Source organism: Seriola aureovittata, chromosome 2, assembly GCF_021018895.1.
Source record: "Seriola aureovittata isolate HTS-2021-v1 ecotype China chromosome 2, ASM2101889v1, whole genome shotgun sequence".
In the NCBI taxonomy this organism is placed as follows: Eukaryota; Metazoa; Chordata; class Actinopteri; order Carangiformes; family Carangidae; genus Seriola; species Seriola aureovittata.
In genome coordinates, this window is record NC_079365.1 from 29,377,501 (window position 1) to 29,399,957 (window position 22,457).

General features: G+C 41.0%; 2 protein-coding genes across 12 annotated transcripts in view; one reads left to right on the top strand and one right to left on the bottom strand.

Annotated features, from left to right (window-relative positions):
• Positions 1-22,457, top strand: part of LOC130185850 (dedicator of cytokinesis protein 3-like) — a 184,838-nt gene that overhangs the window by 132,168 nt on the left and 30,213 nt on the right. For all 8 annotated transcript variants that reach the window (XM_056402628.1, XM_056402566.1, XM_056402575.1 and 5 more), the window contains 8 exons: positions 5,309-5,390; positions 6,529-6,589; positions 6,899-7,046; positions 8,650-8,738; positions 9,710-9,835; positions 12,696-12,820; positions 21,229-21,391; positions 21,844-21,950. In XM_056402628.1, coding sequence (XP_056258603.1) covers positions 5,309-5,390; positions 6,529-6,589; positions 6,899-7,046; positions 8,650-8,738; positions 9,710-9,835; positions 12,696-12,820; positions 21,229-21,391; positions 21,844-21,950 — 901 coding nt within the window. The remainder of the gene's footprint in view (positions 1-5,308; positions 5,391-6,528; positions 6,590-6,898; positions 7,047-8,649; positions 8,739-9,709; positions 9,836-12,695; positions 12,821-21,228; positions 21,392-21,843; positions 21,951-22,457) is intronic.
• On the bottom strand, positions 13,556-19,146 carry LOC130186005 (butyrophilin-like protein 10). Of its 4 annotated transcripts, XM_056402696.1 has the most exons (6): positions 18,858-19,145; positions 17,224-17,547; positions 16,589-16,639; positions 15,664-15,936; positions 14,476-14,625; positions 13,556-13,697 (listed from the first exon to the last, which is right to left on the bottom strand). In XM_056402696.1, exons 1-6 carry the CDS (start codon positions 18,922-18,924, stop codon positions 13,600-13,602), a joined length of 963 nt encoding a protein of 320 aa, XP_056258671.1. In that variant the 5' UTR covers positions 18,925-19,145; the 3' UTR covers positions 13,556-13,599. The 4 variants fall into 4 exon arrangements, with proteins under 4 accessions (XP_056258671.1, XP_056258688.1, XP_056258663.1 ...); XM_056402713.1 differs by lacking the exon at positions 14,476-14,625 and having other exon boundaries at positions 18,858-19,146; XM_056402688.1 differs by having other exon boundaries at positions 13,556-14,625.

The following is a 22,457-nucleotide window of genomic DNA, read 5'->3' on the forward strand; positions in this document are numbered from 1 at the left end:
AGATGAATCATCATGTTGCTCTGTAACCGCTGGATGTGGAAATAAGACGATGTTTGTTCAACATTATATAAGACAAGACAAGATGAGATAAGATAACCACACTGGGGAAGTGTGCAGCGTCACAGCAGTAAAGTGACAGTACAAGAAGTAAAAATAATAATAGATAATAATATAATATGTACAAAACCACATTAACAGAAATTTACAAAATAGAAGCATCAGAGTTATATTGCACAGATGGTGATGTGTTACTTATTGCACATTATTGCACATGGTGAGTGTGTGAGTTCCTGGTGTGTGTGATATCAGCTGATGATATGTCAGCGTCGTGTTCACAACTTATTTCTGCTGAACCCAAGTAGCCAGAAAAGTTATTGTAGGTTTAAAGAAACAGAGTCTATTAAAATATGTTCTTGTTAATTTCATGTTTCTCTCCACATGTTTGGAGAAACAGAAGATTATTCACATCTAATTTAAGACCATCATAAACTTTTTGATTCAGCGTTTACACGTTGGTTGTTTGAATTCATTGTAAGAGGGTTTAAGTCCGTGTGTCAGGATGTGGAACCTGTGTGAATAATAAACCCACATGAGAGACACGTCAGTGAGAAGATGTGCATCACTCACCGGTGCAGAGTTTAGGGTCTGCACTCTCTTTCTTTCCCACATAACTTGGCACTTTTCTTTCAAGCCTGCGAGTGGCAAAGACCTCTCCGCTTCAGTCATGACAGCCGAGCGCTCCCCTTGTTCTGTCGCCGCTTTTTAAAGCTCGTCTTTACAAGGTGTGACTCACCGGAGCCGAGTCATCACCCTCTCATCCCCTTTTCTCCATGATTTTGTTCCTCATCAGAGAAACACAAACCTTCTCTTTAGCTTTCGTTTTTTTTTTTTTTTTTCTCTCTCTCCTTCCCAACAACTTCTTTCCTAAATGATTTCCCACCGATCACAGGAGTAGTAACTTCAGGGCAGTCGTGGAAATAACACTAGAAATCTCTGTGAGATGAGAGGAAGTGGTAGTTCAGCATCTCTGGCTGTAATGTAATGAAGTGAAATCAGCTGTTAAGTGTTGATTCAAGGTTTGATTGAAATGGCTTCACTCAATAGATAGAGCAAGACAAGACAAGAGGTTATAATTCGCCCTCTGAGCAGCGCCATGTCTTCAGGGCAGATTGGAGGCCACAGGGAGTCGGCCGGTGCTAGCTGGTTAGCATGCTAACTTCAGTAGAAGAAAAAACGTGATGGAGACATTGGTGTTGCTTTCCACTGCTGGAGACAGCTGTTGTTGAGTTTAGTTTGATGCTGAACTCGAACATGTTTCTCCTAGACTGGTTAGTAAACAGCTGTTAATGGAGAACCAGCTCCAGCAGCTGTTTACCTCCATGGCACCCAGCTCCTAATATTCACATACTAGCGGCGGATGGAAAAGCATATTAATCCACATTTTTCTTTTGCTGATTTTTTGGGGGAATTTAATTGAAATATGATTTACAGTACGTTTGGATGGAAACCTGACCAGTGTTTCATTTGGCTTTACAGGTTTCCTCACTGAGCACATTCTCTTCAGAGACAGAAACAGGCCTAGTGAGTAAACAGGTGTCAGGTCAGAGGTGATGACTGAGGGTCGGGGGGGGCATGAGGGATATTAGGGACAGAAAACATCTGGGTAGGCAGCAAGGTTGCTGGTAGAGTCTTTAGGGAGAGAGAATTACCCATGTCTCCTCCCTCCTCTACCAGTGGCTGATAGAGGAAGCGTGTTGTTGGTCTGGTCAGTTCCCATGTGTGAATTTTAATAACGTGTGTTTGGACAACGCCTCCTGGGTAAATAAGGCTGAAAAGCCCCCGGTCACACCGACTGCTGCTCCTCCTCAGCCGTGGCTCGGCTGCAGATGTGCTCCATCCAGAGGACGAACGGCAATGGAGTGGAAATGAGTGGTTCATATGCATTTCCATAAAAGTGTGTGTGTGTGTGTGTTTCTGTTGGTGCGGCTGTGTGTTCACGTGACTGAGCGCACCCATGCATACATGTATCTACAGAACATCGGTGTGCCTACATGTGCACGTGTGTATCCAGGCATACATGCAGGAATCTGTGTGTTTGAACATGTTTGTATCACGCAGGACGTTTTTCTGATTTCATCTGCAGTGTTTTGTGTTTCCTCTTTCACATTGATGCTGACATAAAGTAGTGTTCCTAATGTGTGCAACCGTGTGTGTGTGTGTGTGTGTGTGTGTGTGTGTGTGTGTGTGTGTGTGTGTATTAAAATGTGTGTGCATACGTGGGTTTTGTACATTAGTGCCTGCTACCACCTAAGGCATTGTTACAACTTACTTTGGTTTGCATGTGTGCATGTATCTGTGTGTGTGTGTGTGTGTGTGTGTTTGTGTGTGTGTGTGTGTGTGTGTGTGTGTGTGTGTGTGGTTGTGCGCACTCTCTAATGTGAATCACTCTTTAATTCAAGAAAGCAACAACCAACAACAATAACAAAACAGGACCACAACCCCCCACCCCCCCACCCACATCCACCCACACAGTCGCACTCTCCTGTTCAGGATAGAAATACATATTTATTCTCTTTTGTTCTATTTGTTTGTTTGCTCCTCGGTATCTCCAGGGGATTAGAATAAATTGTTTAGTTTAAAGACAGTCGGACGTTGTGTGTGTTGCAGGGATTTGTGGCTCCTCACTGCTGCTGTTTGCAGACATGGTGCAAACCTTAGCAATAACCCCAGAGTTGGTTCGTATTGTCCCAGAGAATAAACTGAACGGTCAGACCGTATGAAGTCATTTACAGTCTGTTGTGACACGTTTTACCTTTATTTCGATTATTTGTGCAGCCGTAATACATAACTATATTTTTGTATTTTATGTTTCAGGTGTAAGCCGTGCTGCCACTAAACAGCTCAGACTGGGCAAAACTGAAAAACTGCAGAAAGAAATTTTATGAAAAATATCACATATAGCAAATATGAAGAGCTGCTTTTCTATAATGAGATACAATATTTATCATAAAATATTTGTTTTAATTCAATTAAAATTGACTGATGACACAAAAATTGGTGTAAAATAGTTTGGAATGACAGAAGGTAAAATATGGTTTATGAAATGATCATGTTGTTATAAACGGGATCTTAATGATTTGAATTTGAATATTTACTGATGTCCTGTATTAATATGCTGTGAAACGCTCAGCCAGCAAGTGCAATGAACAAAATGTCAAAATGTCAATATCAAATCAGAAAATACCAAATAAACTTCATGAAATTGCCTGAACAAAATGAACAAACATTTGCTGATGGACGAATCTGATGCTGAGTGAACCTGAAGCACTAATAAACATTCTCCTCAAACATCTGTTATTCTTTACGACTAAATAAATGAATTAAAATCATCTGAAGGCTCCTGATATCAGCTGTTGACTCATTCTAAAGCAGCTTTGTTCCACTGTGTGCACCAGTGTATGTTATCATGTTTAATTTATGGTTTTTAAAAAGAGCAGACTGGCTGGCAAAGATCCTGCTGAGAACCCAGAATGAGAAACACTTCCCCCATCTCTTCTGTTTTTTCCAAAATCATGAATCACGGACTCGTCAGCACTGATCTGCTGCGACTGACATTTACATTTATCCATTTGGGAGACGCTCGTGTCCAACGCGAGCCACAGTAAGAGCCTCGACACTCTGTTCCTGCTCCACCCGACACCACGACCACGAGGCTGCAGGTGCATAAAGAAAATGAGATCATTATTTTTAATTGTCAGAGAGAAACATCAGTTCAGGAGGGACTCTCGGAGGAGATTGGTTTTCTGGTGATTTTTAGAGACGGACAGGGATCCTGCTGACTGAGCTGAGTTTGGCAACATGTTTCTCCACAGGGGGAACCACACAGGGAGACAGCTTCCTGCCTGGCAGTGATGGTGGGACTAGTTGTCCTTCATTGTCTCTAGAGCAGTAGTATCGCCTCTTCATCTCTTACCCAGACCGAGGTCGCAACAAACCTGGGCGTCTCCTTCTCTGACCATGTTGCATCCGTCTCGTGGTTGTGCTGCTTTGCTCTATACAACATCAGAAAAACTAGTTCGTACCTGAGTCAGAACGCCACCCAGCTCTTGGTCCAGGTGGTGGTTATCTCTCGCCTGGTCCTCCACTGGCTGAACCGGGTCTGTTCCCATCTACTTAAACTCCAGACTCTTCTGGTCTGAGGTTCCCTGATGGTGGAACAAGCTACTGAAAGTCTATCAGGCGTCGCTCTCGGTCTTCAAGTATCTGTTGAAGACTCATCTCCTCAGAGACCTCAGTGTCTCCTAACACCTTTAAAACCCTAACATGAATAACTAGCACTTACCATCGACTTTCACTGCACGTCTTCTGTTGATCTCATGCACTTTACACTCTCCTGCTGCACTGAAGCTTCTGCGCGGAGCGACGAGGAGACTGGAACCTTCCTCACATTAATCCATGTTTTCATTGTTTTGATGGCGTCATCTCGTCGCCTCCTCTTCTTCTGCAGCGGTTTAACGGCACCGACTGGAGAGTTAGCTCCACCGGCTGTTTATCTTGATGCTCCCAACTCAACAGTGGAAACAGTAAATCACATCTGTGTACAGCATCACACTGATGATGATGATGATGATATAAAACTTATTATTGACAAGTGGCCCAGTCTCTCCACAGAATGATAACTGTATTTATTTCCAGCTCTTTTAAGCAGAGCACAGAGAACTCCTTCTATTTCAGTCGGGACCGTCAGTGTCGAGGGTCGAATCAGTCTTTGTAGTCTGGTGTGTCTCTGCTGGTGTGAGGCAGCTTGACACTGACTGTCCCTCCTGGTCGAGCCTGAGGTGCGCAGCACTCAGCGCTGCCGTACGTGTTTTCAGATGCAACTGTCTTGTGATCGGAGACGTATTCTGATGCATCTGAGGCTTAACTGTGGTAATGTCGAGCTTCGCCATTATTGAATAAAATCCAGTCAGTTTAGTCACATTCCCCCTGGATAAATATGGGTTAAAGAGCAGCCGCTGACACCAGCAGACAACACTTGGCTGTTCCCTGAAGCGAAAAAGGCTGAGACATGCTGCTCGCTGCCGGGAGCCCGGGGGGAGCAGAGAGGAAGCATGAGGAGAAGTCTGAAGGAATTTTATCTCTTCCAGAAATCCCCCCCAAGGAGACTCCTTATCACAGAGTTTTTTAGTCTGGGTACTGTACTGTTAAGGTCAAAGTCAACTACAGAGCAGCAGCTGGTAGGAACTCAAGAGAGGGGTTAAACCTTTGTGCTGAAGTTTAACACCGTTGTTGTGATTGTGTTTTCCAGTGAGAAGTTCATGGTGAGGCTGAACAAGAACGGAGGACCCAGAAATCCAGAGAAGGTGGACAGGCTGTGTGCACTCTTCACGGTAACACACACACGCACACACACGCACACACACAATGTAAAACACATGCTGTAGATGCAGGGGGGGGGGGGGGGGGGCTGGTTTAGGTGGAAGACGTTTGTGAGGAAGCATTGCCCCCTATCGCTCTGTCAGAGAATCTGCCTGGAGACGATTCAGCTTCATCTGCCTCAGCAGAAAAACCACAAGGGACTTTTTGGACAAAAGCTCCACTTTTGTTCATGCAAAAGTTTGAGTGCATCAGCTTTTATGGAAACCCCCCTCCAAGCCAATATTCTTTAAAACACAGCACCTTAAATATAAGACACACACCGGGAGCGTGCAACACTGATTCACACGGTTCAGGAGAAAGATAACTGATCCAATGTTTTTATAAAGCAACAGGCAAGACGATCTGAGGCAGCTGGATGATTCATGAATAAAGCACTGGAATAAATTCACTCTTGTTAACTTTGTCTGTTTTGACAAAACAACATTAAACTTAAATAGTAAAGTTAAATCATCCAGAATGAAAACAATAAGGATCAGTGATTGGTCGTTAGGTGCGCCTGTGCAAAGGTTCCAGGATCACCACTGAAACTAAACAGAAAAAGTTTGAAATCAATTCTGGAGCCAAGTGAAGAGGCGAGAATGTGGTCCCACCTTACCGGAACCAATCAGAAGCCTGGCCGCAGAAATACAGGAAGCGCCGTAAAGGGACAGGGCGCAGTTTAGAAATGACTCAGCTGGGAAGCCGTAAGGTGCCAAGTGTGAACCGTAGTGTGACTGGGGACCATTGTTGCATCAATAGCTCATTTCCTGTCGTCACTCTGCTGTGTCTAATAAAAGCAGTGATTTTGTTGATTCTTAAAAATGGCAGTGGAGGATGTGACGCTCATGAGAAAAAGCAGTTCATTAGAATGAAGCTTTGCTGTGTCAGTGTTTGAGGCAAATATTTTTTAAAAAGTACTGCAGGAGAAAAAACCCAGAGGGATCTTTAGTTCTTCCTTTCTTCACCGAAGGTTTGAAGATGAGACTTGATATTTGCTGCAGATCATCTCTCTGCCTTCTCTCCGCCTCCTGCGACGGGATTCAGTTTGTTTAAGAGGAGAAAACATCAGCGCCGTCTTTAAACTTGCAGTGTTTTTTCTTTCTCTTGCAGGACCTGAGCAACAAAGACATGAAGAGAGATCTGTACATCGTTTCACAAGTGATCAGAACAGGTAAGACTCTAGTCGCTGAGATGTTCAGTGACAAAACGCTCACAGAATGCCGCACAATCCCAGGCAGGATATCTGACATAAAAGTAATTTGCTCAAGTTCATAATGTTCAGTTGTTGGGACGGTCAGAGTTTTTAGAGCTGCTACATCAGACTAAAGTAAAATCAAACCGCACCTGTTGAAGCTGAACATTTATATCGTCTCAGCCTTTTAAATCTTCTCTTCTTAGTCATGCTGATGAATGAAAGTGAGAAGATCCTTGTGTATGACCTGTATTACGTGACAAACAACACACACACTTCCTGTCGCAGGTCGTATGCTGCTGAACGACAGTAAGAAAGGACCTCCCCACGTTCAGTATCGCCGACCGTACGGCTGCGCCGTCCTGGCCATGAGCGACGTGCTGCAGACCATCTCCGAACTCAAAGAGGAGAAAGACTTTGTGCTTAAAGTCTACACGTGAGTGGCTGCGACGCACAAACACAAACACACACTGCTTGTCTTCATCTTTGTCCTGTATCCTTTTTAACTTTTGTCTGTTGAAGCCCAAAACAACACGGACAATAACAAACTCACTAACTACATTTATAAGTAGCAGAACTTTTGGTTTGGTTCGTTCTCTCAGGCTGGAGCTAAACTGGGTCATCGCACCAAAATGAATCAAACAGTTTTATAATTCGTAGCTTTAAGAGAAAGAAGAGTTCTGCATGTCCACAAGTACGAGGGCGTGTTAGGGCCACTGTAAGTAAAAGGACAATGACAGAGGAGGGGAGGGGGTAATAATCGGAGTAAAAACTCAGAAACTCCTACATTAAATTAAATTTACTAGAAAAAATCAAGTAGTATAGAAAAGTTAAGTATATATATAAAATATAGCATGTAAGAATTCATACAATGGGCGTCATTAACCTTTAACCTCACTCTGCAAACATACACACGGCTCTACGACGATGATGTCATCGTCCTAAACTGAAGGTGTTGGAGCGAGACATGTAAGAAATAAATGTGACAGAAAAAGTCAGAGAAGCCAAAAGATTAAAGATGAGCAGCAGTCAGTATCTTTTCACATCTTTACTCTCATCCTCTCGTCTCTTTAACCACTGACCTGTTTCCTTTCTTTCTTTATTCTTAACTGCATGTCACACTTTATGTAAAGGAGGGAGAGAGAAGCTACAGACAGCCACTTTGCCACCAAGTAGTCTCTGCTGTCTTATAATGCCATCAGCACTCTGCTCACACACACACACACACACACACACACACACACACACACACACACACAAGGGAATTCCCCTCGGCTGAAACATCTGAAGACTTGCCTCCAGGCCTCCTAAAGTGCTCACAGTCACAACATGATGCAACTCTGTGTGTGTGTGTGTGTGTGTGTGTGTGTGTGTGTGTGTGTGTGTGTGCTACAGCAACCTTAACTGAACTCCTGAGGTTGGTTCATGCTTCATGGGTTGTTGCACATCTTCAGTGTGAACCTCAGGCCTCGTGGTGCCACAAGACCATTCATCTAATGATAAGAAGAAGAAGAAGAAGATGAAGAAGAATGATAATAATAATAATAATAATAATAATAACCACTGGAATTAACCAGTTGTTCTACTTCCGTTTTGTTTTATCTGCAGAAATAATTAACGTTTAAAACCAAATCAAATTATTACATATTTCAACTGATAATAATCAGTAAGATCAGTGGTGATGTGGAATCAATAAAGCGATCAAATGAAGCTGAACCAAAACCAAACAGGGAGAAAAGTGATTACTCTCCTGAAACACCTGTAACACCTGAAACCTCCTAAACAGGAAGGAAAAGAAAGAGAAAACCCAGGAGCCACAAGCAGAGTGGGAGGGGTTGTGGGAGTAAGACTGTTTTTACTGTTTCATTCTCATCCACATGAATGAATGAATCAGCCTTTTCATGCTTTTTTTTAATGTGAGTCGTTTAAATAAAACCAACCTGAGGGATTACCTGGAATATTCCCATGTGCTATTTCAGCAGATTTAAAAAGACAGACATGTTCTTCACTGTGCCACTTTTTTCTTTGCTGTTCTGCAGGTGCAACAATGAGAACGAGTGGTACCAGATCCACGAGAACATCATCCGCAAGTCCAGCACCAAATACACCGCGCCCAGCACCAACTATGGTACGACAGTGTGTGTGTGTGTGTGTGTGTGTGTGTGTGTGTGTGTGTGTGTGTGTGTGTGTGTGTGTGTGTGTGTGTGTGTGTGTGTGTGTGTGTGTTAGTTGTGTAAGTGTTTCCTCCCTGATAACAAGTACCACACCTAGCCTTTGCTTTAGCGTGTCTCTATCCTGTGGTTTTTAGTGCTGAGGAAGTCACTTTGTCAATCGAAGCAGGTGGCAAACAGATCTGTTGATTTTAGAAAGAAGAGTCCAGCAGCATTAATGAATCATGTTACTGCATTTGTGAGGATGCAGTCAGTCACACACACACACACACACACACGCACACACACACACACACACACACTGATGAATTAAGTTAGACACGCAGAACACAGAACTCATAATGTCAGTTACAAAACAAACAAACCCAGGAGCAACTCGTCCGGTTTGGAGCGCAGCACGCCATCTGACTGACATGTGCATGTCATCACTCGACATCGGCTGGAAAATCATCTTAATTGGTGTCACTGGAGGGGACTCGCAGCCTCTTGTGCCCCATGTTTAAGTCTGTGAGCTCCTGTGGTCCCAGAACTTTATTGTTTAGACATGAAGCTGTAGTTCAGGCAGGAGTTTGCCTTTATGTTTTCGGGTGAAGGGATGAAAATTAATCTGTGTACCACTGTTAGAGCTTGTCTAACATACATGTATGAGAATAACAACAATAGACGTGATAGATGGCACAGAGGAAATGTGATTATTGACCAAACTACAGCTTCATAGTGACTTTCCAAGGAAGCATCGAGCTTCAGAACGACAAGTAACCAGAGTTTTAAGTTTAGTTTGATTAATTTCCTCTTTTCTCTTCACCTCAGCCGTTTACTGATCTCTTCTTCTTCTGTTTTACCCTCCATCTCTTTCTACACTTTTGCTCGTCGATTCACTCGTCCCTTCCTCCTCCGTCCTCCTCTGTTCCCCCCTCAATCCATGCAGGTCTGATCATCTCCCTGCAGCTGCTGAGAGGCGACATGGAGCAGGTCCGCAGGGAGAACCCTCTCATTTTCAGCAGAGGGGTGGCCATCACACGCAAACTGGGGTTTCCAGATGTCATCATGCCAGGTGAGTCATATAATCAGCCCATCAAGGCACGGCAAAGAGTCCACCCCTGCTCACTTTCACATGCATGAAAAAGCAACTGACTGTGTCTGTTTGCATCAGTTTATGTCTTTCCACCGAGTTCGTATTGACTGTAATATCTGCTTCTGTAACTTTAGAGTCCTAGTTAAGCCATGACAGTGAGCTCTTCCTTCTGTGATATGTCCATGTTTTCTGGGAAAAGGTCCTTAAAACGAAGTTTTCCCTCCCGAGTTTTCATTTGGAGAACCAAGATATTTATAGATTAAAATTAAATAAAGAGGCGTTTCTGTTCAGAACTGAAGAAACCTTCTGGATTAATATTATTATTATTGTCTTGATGTTCCACCTGGATGAGCGAGATGAAACCGACATGACCTTTATTGTTAAAAGAGCAGGATTGTACAACAACACATAATATACAGAGACCATAGAGTACTAGGTTACATAGGCCTAATGAAGATGAACTTTACCAACCAGAGCAGGAAACAGATTTGATGTTAGAGTGTTTACATGTATTTGTTCACGTTTTCCTGTTTGGAGCTGAGTTGAGAGCTGAGAGCTCAGTTTCCTGGTCAGATTAACGTCCATGTTTTCGACTGGCTGCAACCAGATTGAGACACTGAAGAATTTCACACATGTGAGTGTGTGTGTGTGAGTCTTGCGGTGTCTGGGGAATGAGGCCATATATCATACTGAAGCACTGGCTGGATTTATATGCAAAGCATCACTCAGTTTAGTGTCAGTGTCCACTGAACACATGCAGCTCTTTTCAGTTCAGCAGAGCTGCACGTAGTTGCAGTGAAACAGGAGTTTTGTTCGTTTTTTTCTTGTTTTCTTGTACAGATTTAGAAAAGGTCAGAATGATACTGAGTTGAGGAAAAGAGAAGGGCTGTGCTTTAGTTTGTCACATTTAAAGAATTTATTTGCATAGGTTTTGAAACTTCTGTTAGAAGCCCAGTATAATGGAGATGGATGGAATTTATTTTCTTAACCATGTAGTTCTGTTTGATAAAAAAAAAGCAACGTCCTAGATTTACGATCCACAGATCTCACAGCCAACAGCTTTCATTTGCTCTGATTTCTGCTGTAAAAATTGTCCTAACAAAAACCTGACTATGCCATGCGACAAATTAAGACGCTGTATAATTCATATTGATGATTACTTTCAATGTTAGAGAGAATCCTCTTAACTAAAAGGATTAACACTTCCAGCAAAAGCTGCCTTTCCATTAGCACCTGTACACATAACATGTGCAGAAGTGTCCTTCACACCTCTTTCACATACATTAAACATGCAATGTCGCACATTGCTCCCCTCAGACAGTGATGGAGCCCGTATTTAACTCTCATCTTGTTATATTAAGGGTGACACCTTTTCTTTAAGGACAAGCTGAAATGATAAATGAATCCACACACGGTAACACAGGTCATTAGTCTTGTGCATGTCAGAGGTATTCAGCTTTAAATGTGTGTGAGAATCTATACGTGGCCCCATCTGTATTTGTGGACATACATGTATATGTGTCTTTATACAGTGATTATTCAGGCCTGTGATAAATTGTAAAAAGGTGACACAATGGAAACTGTGGAGGAAGCAGGGTTCGAACTATAGGCGGGATTGGGGGAGTCTGACCCCCCTGATTAAGACTGATTAAGGACCCCCCCCCCCCAAAAAAAAAAAAAAAAAAGTAAAAGCTACAGTTCAGGGGGGTTAAAATATTTATATATCCTACTTATCTGTATTCATTCATCATTTATGCCAGGTAGAATTTTGTAATACGCTTCCAGACACCCCTGAAGTGGACCATACCATTTCGTTACCTTGTCGTTAGCTGAACGTAACGTCTGCCTTCCCCACTCCCTTTAGCTGCTAGCGCCCTCAAACCGCTGCTCCGATGCGTTGCACAGACACTGTAGGTAAATATAAGTAGCAGTAGCTAACTACCCAGCGTTTTTAATACAATACACTTTACTTTTTTGTCTTCAGAGTTTCTGAATTAGACTGTCACGTATCTACGGATTGACGCTAATGTTAGCTAGTTTCTAACTTTAGCCTTAAGTTACAGTTTAGCTAACTAATGTTTGCTAGTTTCTTACTTTAGCCGTTAGTTACAGTTTAGCTAACTAATGTTGGCTAGTTTCTAACTTTAGCCGTTAGTTACAGTTTAGCTAACTAATGTTAGCTAGTTTCTAACTTTAGCCGTTAGTTACAGTTTAGCTAACTAATGTTAGCTAGCTGATAGCGCGCCCTTTCCTTTCCAGTGTTAGCTTGTCACTTCATTAGTGATGTAAAATGTCATACAAGATCTAATGTTAGCAAACACAGGTGCTCAGTCATGAGCAGTGAGACAATGGAGGATTAGTTATTGTAGAGAAACGTTTTGACATCACTGTAGAGTTTATTATTTCATTGTAATAGTGTTTTGTGTGTCTGTGGTGGTTTTGGCTGGACAACAGCAGGGGCCAGTCCTATAATGGCAAATGTTGCTGACAGACTGACCGAGTGATCATATCATATCATCAGAGGAAATATTGCTCTTTCTACTCCACGACATTTATGTGAAAGCTTTAGTTCACTTCACTGCAAGACAGTTCACTGAAGGTCGTACCTGCACTGTACTGGGCTCTAATTCACCCAGGAGAACCCCTCTGATTCTGATTGACATTGTATAATATTCACTCTGGGAGGACGCAGTGTGTTTGTGCATCTGTGACATACAAACTTTTGCATTAACCTTTTATGTATTTATCAGACTTATATTTACAGTTAATCTCAGAACTGTTCTCAGGTGAAATGTGAAACAAACTGTAAGGTTTTATTTGTGTGTTTGTTCTGGTCCAGGTGATATCCGTAATGACCTGTACCTGACCCTGGAGCGAGGGGATTTTGAGAGAGGAGGGAAGAGCGTCCAGAAGAACATTGAAGTCACCATCTATGTGCTTTATGCTGATGGAGAGATCCTCAAGGTAGGGATATGGTCCTGCTACACACCCCTCATGACACAAGAAGCCACGAAAGGTGAAACATGTGGCAGCAAATGCTGGACACATAGTTTTGCTGATTCCCATTTTGTAAACTTAACTGTATTCAGGGCTTTGATTTCAAGTATAATGGAATTATTTTTCATTTCTAACATATATCACAGTGCAGGTGCAATAACATGAAACATATACAACACATCTTGAGGCTCTTCACATCTATCCTGTTTAAAATGATAAATGGGGCAATAACTATGAACAGTGTATACAAAAGCTTTTACATCTTTTGGAGCACAGAAGAAGAAGACAGTATTGTCTGGTAGGTACATCCTTGAGTTGAAATTTAATACAGATGTGTATGAAACTACAGTTACAGATCCAGGTCTTGTGCAAGCTGCAGCGACCAGAAATGAACCAATGACATTGTTATGAATGGCTAAATCTCTCACTGTTTATTAAGCCTCAACGCAGTCTGTGTGTGAAAGTGTTGGTCGGCTTTAATTTGTCTGCATTGCTTCCTTGGAGTTTGTATCCATGTTGTGTACTGTAGCCACGTGTTAGCATTCATTTGTTAGGCCACTGTTGAGTCCTTCCCACACAGTCGATTCAATTCTGCATCAATTACTCATTATGTATCTTTGTATCAAGCACTGAAAGTTTCTGGAGAAGTGCAGAAGCCAATAAATAGAAAGCAATATCTTTAAATAGCAATTTATTATCAAAAAAAAAATGTTATTTTATATACAGCATCACAAAATTCCATAAAACTATACCCGTGTTAATAACTGTTGAGAGGATGGCTCTTCTGAAACACCATTTGTACATTGATGTGTCTTTCCTGAAGTACCATTTGGTTTTTCTGAATCTGCAAATGGTAAAAAAAATAAAATTAATTAATGCAACTATAAAGGAAATTAATGGTGAGATCAATAATATACGGAGGCTTCAGAGAGCATTCAGACCCATTCACGTTTGCATACTCTAGCTCTGGTGTTTTTTTTAAATGGTGGTCACAAGTTTTAGTTGGTTGCTGGTCATGATAATCCCACCCCCAGACCCTGATGCAAACGCTTCTTGGTTCTAGACCAACAAAATGTTGGTGCCACTTTCAATCCAGTTTTCCTGGCTAAGAGCTGGTTCTTTGGCTGTAAAAATGTGAAGAACTGGACTGAGATCAGGCATTGGCACCAAACTGGCCTTCAAACTGCCCTGATGGAAAAGGTGTAAGAGATTTCCATGGTTTGGTTTTTGTCTTGACATGCAGGGTATTGTGGAACCATACAAACACAGTTGTGTGCTAATTTCCAAACTATGCCCAATCAGTTCAGTTGGACTCCACTCAAGATCTAGATGCATTTCAAGGATAATTAAAGTAAACTTGAGTATCACAGCAAAGGGTCTGAAAACTTTTGTAAATGAGAGATTTTGGTTTTTTAGTATTATTGTGGGTTATTGATTGAAGATTCATGGCCAAAATGGCTATTTTTGCATTTAAAATTAAGTCTACAACTCAATTAAGTAGCATCTAATGATGGAGGAGGATTTACTGCAGGACTGTTGCATTAAACTGCATGTTTTAGCTAGGTGTTCCTGATAAACTGAAAACTGAGCATTATTTTTAAGATACATTATATTAAACTTACCTTTGTTGGATTGTTTAGTGAAACATTTTGGAGCTCCACACAGAGGTAGAAGTAGATACACAACTATAAGAGTTGAAAAAACTCCAATAGCAACTCCAACTAAAATTCCCAACATCCATTCTTTGGCAGTGAAGAGATTCTCTGAAACACCTAAAAAGATAATGTCATTCTCAAAATTGTGAATTTGTAACTTAACAGATGCTGATTGTGTTTTATTGTTAACTTTACACTGGGTTTAAAAGAGGTTGGAATATGTGGTACTACTCCTCCCTTGGCATTACCTTTGATGTGCAATTGAGAAATAATTCATCTAATTAACTCATTAACTCAAATTGTCGGTCTCTGTGTAGTGTGAAGGTCTATCACAGGAAAAACATGTCGATCTGGCCGTTGTTTTTACCTTAATATCTTTAAGTTAATTCATTTGAGGGGGATAAAAAATATTTGGTGCATTTCAGTCAGAACAGTATGCAAAGTAAACTGGGCAGATACACCATAGTCACTGTTATAAATGTACTCTGTATGTAAATGCAAGTAATTTCAGAAAAGCTCTACTAGTTTATTTTATTATTATAAATTTAGTCTCCTCCTGACTTCACATCATTATAAGTGAATACTAAATGCATTATATCTAGTAATTTATCGTTACTCTGAGCTTTTGAATCCCTTCTTTTAGCATTATCTGTGTTAAGTGAGTCAGCAACAACAAATGACTTGCTATAATCATAAACTTCAATAAATCTTACTTTAACTTCATGTGCTTTACACATCATATGTATACCTACAGTGTAGGTGCTAGACATGAAACGGTCTAGAAATTTAGTATCGCGATTATAGTGACCAAAATGATCAGTCAAATGTTTTATTTTCCGTGCTGTAACATCTTTCAGAGACAGACACTGTAGACACACCTGTCACCTGTCCAGCATGGTGCTGTTAAACCAGAAACACAGCGGCTACACTGCACTTGAGAATTGCAGCCCTTTCTAAAAACACACAATCACTAAACAACCAACCGAGGCGTCTCACACAGAGGCTGAGCAGCTACAGCTCACTGTTTATCTGCTTTCTACCGTGATGTAGCGTGAAACTGGTAACAGTTTCGTCTCTAGTAGGTACACCAAATCCAGATAAATCCTGTAACTTTAAAGCTGTGCAGATTTAAGCTCCATTTACAAGAACTCTCACCATAGACAAGTCCATGGATCTCTGCATAACTTATATGGTCGATGGCCTCCTGCTTGGCTTCACAGCGGAGGCGTTTGGTCACAGTGATGAGGAGGGTAACGTAGTAGTGGCCGCTTCTCTCTGGGTCGTGTTGCTGGTCAGCAGGGAGGACATTTCCATCACTGTCCAGCCACTCCAGTGTAGGCTTTGGAAAAGCCCCGAAAACCTCACACATCAGCAGCATCCCATCCTCTGTGTTATTAACAATGGTGATACATGGCTTTGGAGCCGCACCTGTGAGTAAAAAGATGAGCTTGTGAAGGACAGTTAAATGGCTGGAATTGTAATTTCTTTCAGTAAAGTCTTTCTGTCAGAAATCAGCAGACGACAGAAAAACAAAGCAGATGAAGCAGTAGCTGTATTAAATACCTTATCAAAGACATTTAGATAGGGTTTCATTACATGAATCATTATTACTAAAGCAGGCAGAGGAATAACTAAACATAAGACACATGGAGCAGAGAGAGCGGGGGGGGGCTGATCAGTAACTGCTACAGAAACTAGCATATCTGAAATAACATAAACAACAGAAATATCAGCAACTGGAAATGAGACAATAACGCTTATTGCAGCACAACAATAAAAGCCTTGTTTAGGAATAAAGGGTGTCTGCCCAGGGAAACAGTTACAGGAAGTGTTGAGTTTGTAAGAACATGTAGAACAGTAACTTTAACACGACAACGACTTTAACACAGTTGTCTTTAATTTAGGTGTTTGCTGATTTTGTCAGACGATGTCGCAGTTACAAAATCAGGATTTGAAGTCTTATTTTTATTATTATCGTAGATGTATAAGAGTGGAAAATACAACATGAACTTTAGATCATTAAGTAAATAATTTTCACTGCACGATATATTGTATTGTATATATATATAGCACCACTCACCACGGATTTGTCCTGATTGGTCTTTTAAGGTAGGGCGCTGTGGGTCACGATCTAAAAGGCATATTAGAGTGTTAATTTTGATCCATCTAAGGTGGAGAGGTAAACCATGAAGGTGGGTGTCTTTGGTTATGAAGAACCCATCTCGCAAAGCTATGGCTTTGTTACAAATGTTAACATGGAAAGCTCAGATTAAATTCAAGTTATTCTCCAGAGATTGGAAAGCTGAGGTGGAGCCCAAAGGTAGAATATGGATAAATGTAATGGAAGAGGTTAGAGAATGCGGTAGAAGCAATTTTGTTAGTTACCTGATTTACAGATAAAAGCAGAAAGCTAAGACAAATCAGACGGCTCTGCAGCAGGACAAGGTAGATAGTTGAAGCAGGTCAGCGTAGGATGAATCCAAAGAAAAAAGAAGAATCACAGGTTAAAACACTAGGGGGAAAATATCCAGCTTCACTTATAATGTTTTAGTATTACCAGTAGTATTACAAGTGTTACTACTATATACTGAGCCCTATACCCTATACAGCCCTACTTTCTAACTTGAGCTAACCGTGGTGTGGTTTGGAAAACAGACAACTGTAGACAAGAAAACCAGAATTAAAGCTATGCAACAGTATGCAGAATGTACTCACCAACAACAAGCCAAATGTGAAATATTTGCCGGAGACGTGGAAAATCACAGCTGTAGTTTCCACTGTCAGCCATCTTCGTATGTGTGATGAGTATGGAGGCGTTGCCGTACTTCAGTTCTTTTTCAAAGTGTGAGACGCGATCTTTGAACTGGTCATCTTGACCTAAGCGGCCGTTATTATAATTATTGCCATTATCATACAGGAACACTTCCATCTGACCGTCCTTCTTCCAATCAAACAGCTTCGACTCAATGTTCTCCTTGGTGATGAGGGAACAGGGCAAAATGGCATCACTCCCTTCTTCAACTTTCACTTTGACGACACCTGGCCCGGGAAGAGAAAAGTATATGTATTATTCAGGACATTTTTGTACTGAATAATCAAGTTGAAGCAGAAAATTAGATCGAGTGTACATAACAAAATGTGACAAAGTTTAAGGGGTCTGAATACTTTCTGAATGCACTATATATCATTAATTATTCTTAAACATTTTCATACTCATGGTGTCATATTGTCCTATATTTAAAGTTGTATTGTAGTTGATTACATAAGAAAAACCTGTTTCAACGCATGATACATAAAAAGGATGTTTTAGTTTTTGTCAAGCCTTTTTTAAAAACAGGAAAAAATTATACAGTTTGATGAATGAATTGCCTTTTGAGGCCTTTCCTGTTCTCAAAAACTCATTCAACTTTGCACACGCAGGCCTGGTGAAAATGTATGTATTTTATGGGTCTTGCACATGGGTATGGCAGAATGGCTGGATAGTGCCACCTAGAAATTTTTTTTATTTTTTTATTTTTTTAAATTGAGCCCCTGCTCTGTGTTTCACCTACAAGCATGAATATCGGTAGGCACATGTAACGTGAAGACTCTTGCAAAGTAACGTGCAATATCTTCTGCCTTTAACATGCAAGGTGACCGTCTGACACTGTAGATATATCTGCAAACTAAGATCAAGTCATAGTCACAGCGCCAACTTCTGAAAACAAGAAGTGACTCTTGAGTGGCAATCATCTTTTTATTTACATGACATTTTCAACGTCTGCCCTACACGTGACTTACAGACACATACTGTGTGCGTGTTGCCTGGTCTCTGGCTTCACACAATGGGCACAATTAGGAATGCATATTAAAAATATAGTACATGTCCTCTGCTGCCACACGGTGTATGCAAGAAAATCTTACTCTTAACCCCTGGGCACGGATGCTTTAAGGAGCCTCCTGCAAGCTTGAGTTCACCATCATTTTAACGTTAGCCCGCTGCGCTCGTGTAAATCAAACCACGGTGGATGGAGAAGTTGAAAATAAAGCCTTTGTTAGTGTTTAAATTTGTTGAACAGGTGGTGTGATGAAGGACGCTAATTACTTTATTTTTTAACTCGCAAAAGCTGCGATGACACTCGGAGAACACCTGCCGACAACTACGACCGTAGTTGTCGGCAGGTGTTCTCCTCCGTCTCCGCCTTTAAAACCCCGTCTGCATGGCGTGTGGTATTATTATTATTATTAGTATTATTATTATTTTGTCTAATTCTGCGCGTGTCTATTGTATGTTTATATCGACGAATCTGTCAACGCTAATTCCAGTTGGAAAACTGAAGTGTCGCAGGTTATCGGCTGCTGTTTCTCACCTTGTTTATCGCCAAACGCCTTTGTACTCAGAGTCAGGAGCCAGAAAAACTTTAGTCCAGGTTCCATTACGGCTTTAGTAGCTCCACAGTATCTTAACGATTCGTCTGCAGCCGGCGGCAGTTCACAGTTAACGTTTCCCGACTCTGGATGGTCGCATTCATACAGCTGTGATCACGTGACCTGTCGGAAACCGGTCACAGCCTATACGCCTCTACTACCGCTGGAGGGGTGCAACAGGCTGTTAGCAGATAACCACTCATATGAATTGTACAGTTATAAAGATCATGTTGGTCATCAGTAGTTTCCTGCTGATTATACCACAACACTCAGTTTGAGCTGAAACCATCTATTCCCACAGTGTAGTGTGGTAAATGGGTGGCTACTGTAAGACCTACAAATGTTTATGTAACACAATGCAGTAATGCTGAAGTAACCTTTAGACATACCTGTTCATACCTGTTCATTTCTGAAGGTGTGAATTATAGATGCTGCTGTAAATGGACTCATGTTGGGTTGGACTGTCAGTCCAGTCTCTCTCACATTTACAGTTTTTTACGATTTCTTACACACTAAAATTAAAAATAATACACAGATTTTGAAACTCGACACACAAGGAGCAAAATTTCAGCCCAGATTTGCAGAACTATACACACATTCTTCTCCACATTAGACACATCATTCAAAATTGAAAGCCTTTGTGTGTTAATTGCTAAACACTGCCACTGAAACACCACGTTCAATTAGCAATCACCTGAACTCAGAATGCACATGTGAGGACACATGTGACCAATCAGATCACACAGAAATCACAGCTTGGTCACCATAAATAGGAGTCAGGTTTGCTCTTTGGTGTGACCAACAATGGGGGACAATTTTGGAGAGAATTAGAGGAAGACGTGGTCGAGTAAGAGAAGAAAGTAGCAGACCAGAAAGAAGAAGAGGTGAAGGAGGAAGAGGAGCAGGACACAGAGGACAGGGAGCGGCGAGAGGACGGGTCCAGAAGAAGTTGGAACAATTCTTACAGATTGGAGCAGAGACAGGATAGGCCTACTGTGTTTTACAGTACAGTATGTTCATGTCATCTTCGGTTCACTATTGAGAATAAAGAGATTTTGTTTCCCCATTGCATCTGTGTTCATATTTACAGTATGTTCCAAATGATAAATATCTAAAAACATACAGTAATAGTGTTTTTTATACTCTTTATACTATTAGAAAAGTAGGAATGTGAAAAATGTTTTAAATTTAGCACAGTCATGTGCAGTTGGTGGTGGAAAGATCTATATATTTGTTGTTTGTGTGTAAAGTTCTGAAGCTAATGTATCATATTTAGAAGAGTTAATTTAGTTTTTGATGTAGTGTTTACCTTTGCAAGAGATGTAAGATGTTTTGTATTTTGTTGTGTGTGGAGCTTTGACAACCAGGGCCCTAGTTTCAGGAACTGTGTTTTTGCAATAGTGAAAAATCTATAACCTGTGGTTGATGACATGAAGTGTAAGTGTGGCTTTTAACTCATGAGAGACAGGAAGTGGGTCTCCACCCCCCTTCACTAACACACTCACACACACACTCACTCACTCACCAACACACTCACTTACTCACCACACACTCACTTACTCACCACACACTCAGCTACCTGTGCACTCTGAACTGGCTTATATTGGTTTCATCAAATAATTAGCATAAAGTATGAACAGCTTTGAGTTATTGTGTGTAAGCTATGACATCTGTGCTGAAATTGTGTTTAGCCACTGCTATCGTTGGTTACCATTATGAGTCATGAGTGAATCACAGTGCACAGTGTGTTTTAGTGAGTGAAAATGTGTTTAGAGTTTTTGCAAAAAGGTGAAATGAGATGAATTTAGTGTTTTAGCAATTCAGAAGAACTGTAATTTATATGTTTATGATTCAGTCGTAATACTATTGATCTAGTTCTGTTGGGAATAGCAGTGGTGTTCATCAATCTGCCTGGGTAATAAAGCCGGTAACAGAGTTGCCACAACAACCTGATTTCCTGACACCAAAATTTAGAATCAACAAAGATAAAACGAGACTGAATAATTTAATCAAAGTTAAAAATGATCATTGCAAAGAAATGACTGATCTTCCTGTACTGCACCAAATCCAGCCCCTTTAACTTTTGAGCTGTATTTGTGCGACAAGTGGCACAACCGATTCCACAAACATCTACACGTTTTCTCAAATATAACAAAAACAGTGTCAGGAAGAGGCACTGATGAAATTACATCCCTCAAAACACTGATCCAGTGGCAAACATAAAATAAACACGTGCACCAGAGAGACGATTAAATGTGGGTAGGTGTGAAGTTCTTTGTTAGGATGTATGTTAATCCCTCTGTCTCTCTGCAGGACTGCATCTGTCTGGGTTCAGGGGAGCCCAACATGCCAGAGCACCGCTCCTTCGTCCTCTACCATAACAACAGCCCTCGATGGAGCGAAGTGATTAAACTGCCGATTCCCATCGACCGTTTCAGAGGGTCCCACCTACGCTTCGAGTTCAGACACTGCTCCAGTGAGTAACTCCATGTCACTAAGAGAGGCTGTGGTACATTTTCATATTTTTTGACATGACATCAAACGCTAATTGTACTTGCAGAGATAATACAAAAAAAATTATAATATGTTGAGATGGCCCATACGTTAACTCTGCCAGTGACAGTAAACAGTGTGAGATCAACATAAACAATATGTTGCTGAAGTGGTTTGACTGAATTTGTCACTACATTGTCTTCTGTATCTTCACAGTAGTGAAATGACGACTAGAGCGGCTGATACGAGAGTTGAGATTATCATCTACCTGTTTTCATGTCACTTTCTTGTCCTGATTTTAATACATTATTTACCGAAACAAACAATAAAAGCAAAGCTGGGAGAAATTTTTCCTTCTTTCTAAACTCCCTCTGCCTCTCTCTGTTGTATATCTTTGTCTCTCTCCTCATTTCTCCTTTTTCTTTCACTCCACAGCAAAGGACAAAGGAGAGAAGAAGCTGTTTGGTTTTGCCTTCACTCCCCTGATGAGGGAGGATGGAACCACTCTTTCAGACGAGAGCCATGAACTCTACGTTTACAAGGTCAGACGAAATTGCTGTGTTACTGCTTCTGCTTTTTCGTCTGTTTATTTCTAGCCTTCCCGTTCTGAGAACAGAGGGACATCCAGTGGGTTCAATTGTGTCAAGTGTCATCAATCTTAAGAGCATAAAATTCCAGCATAGTATTTATTTGTGTTTCTATTATTATATGTAATGTGTTTTTGTATAAACTGTGAAGTTGGATTTTTAAAATTACTGCACGTTTTCTTTACATCTTCCCATATCCATTAATTAATCATTGGCCTGACCACAGGAATCCACTGTAAAACAATGTGTGTACACAACATGATTGATCAGTTTCCAGTAAGAATGATTCTGCAATGAACCACTGACGGTGGAGCTGGTTATGAAGTGAAAAATCATCTAGTTCTGCATGCTGTTGAACTGTCAAAATTCAGGATTATTTAAAAGTGAATTACTGGCATTCAAAGTGTTTCAGAGAAAACAACCAACCAAAGGTATGGACTCACCAAAAATGTGCTTTTATAC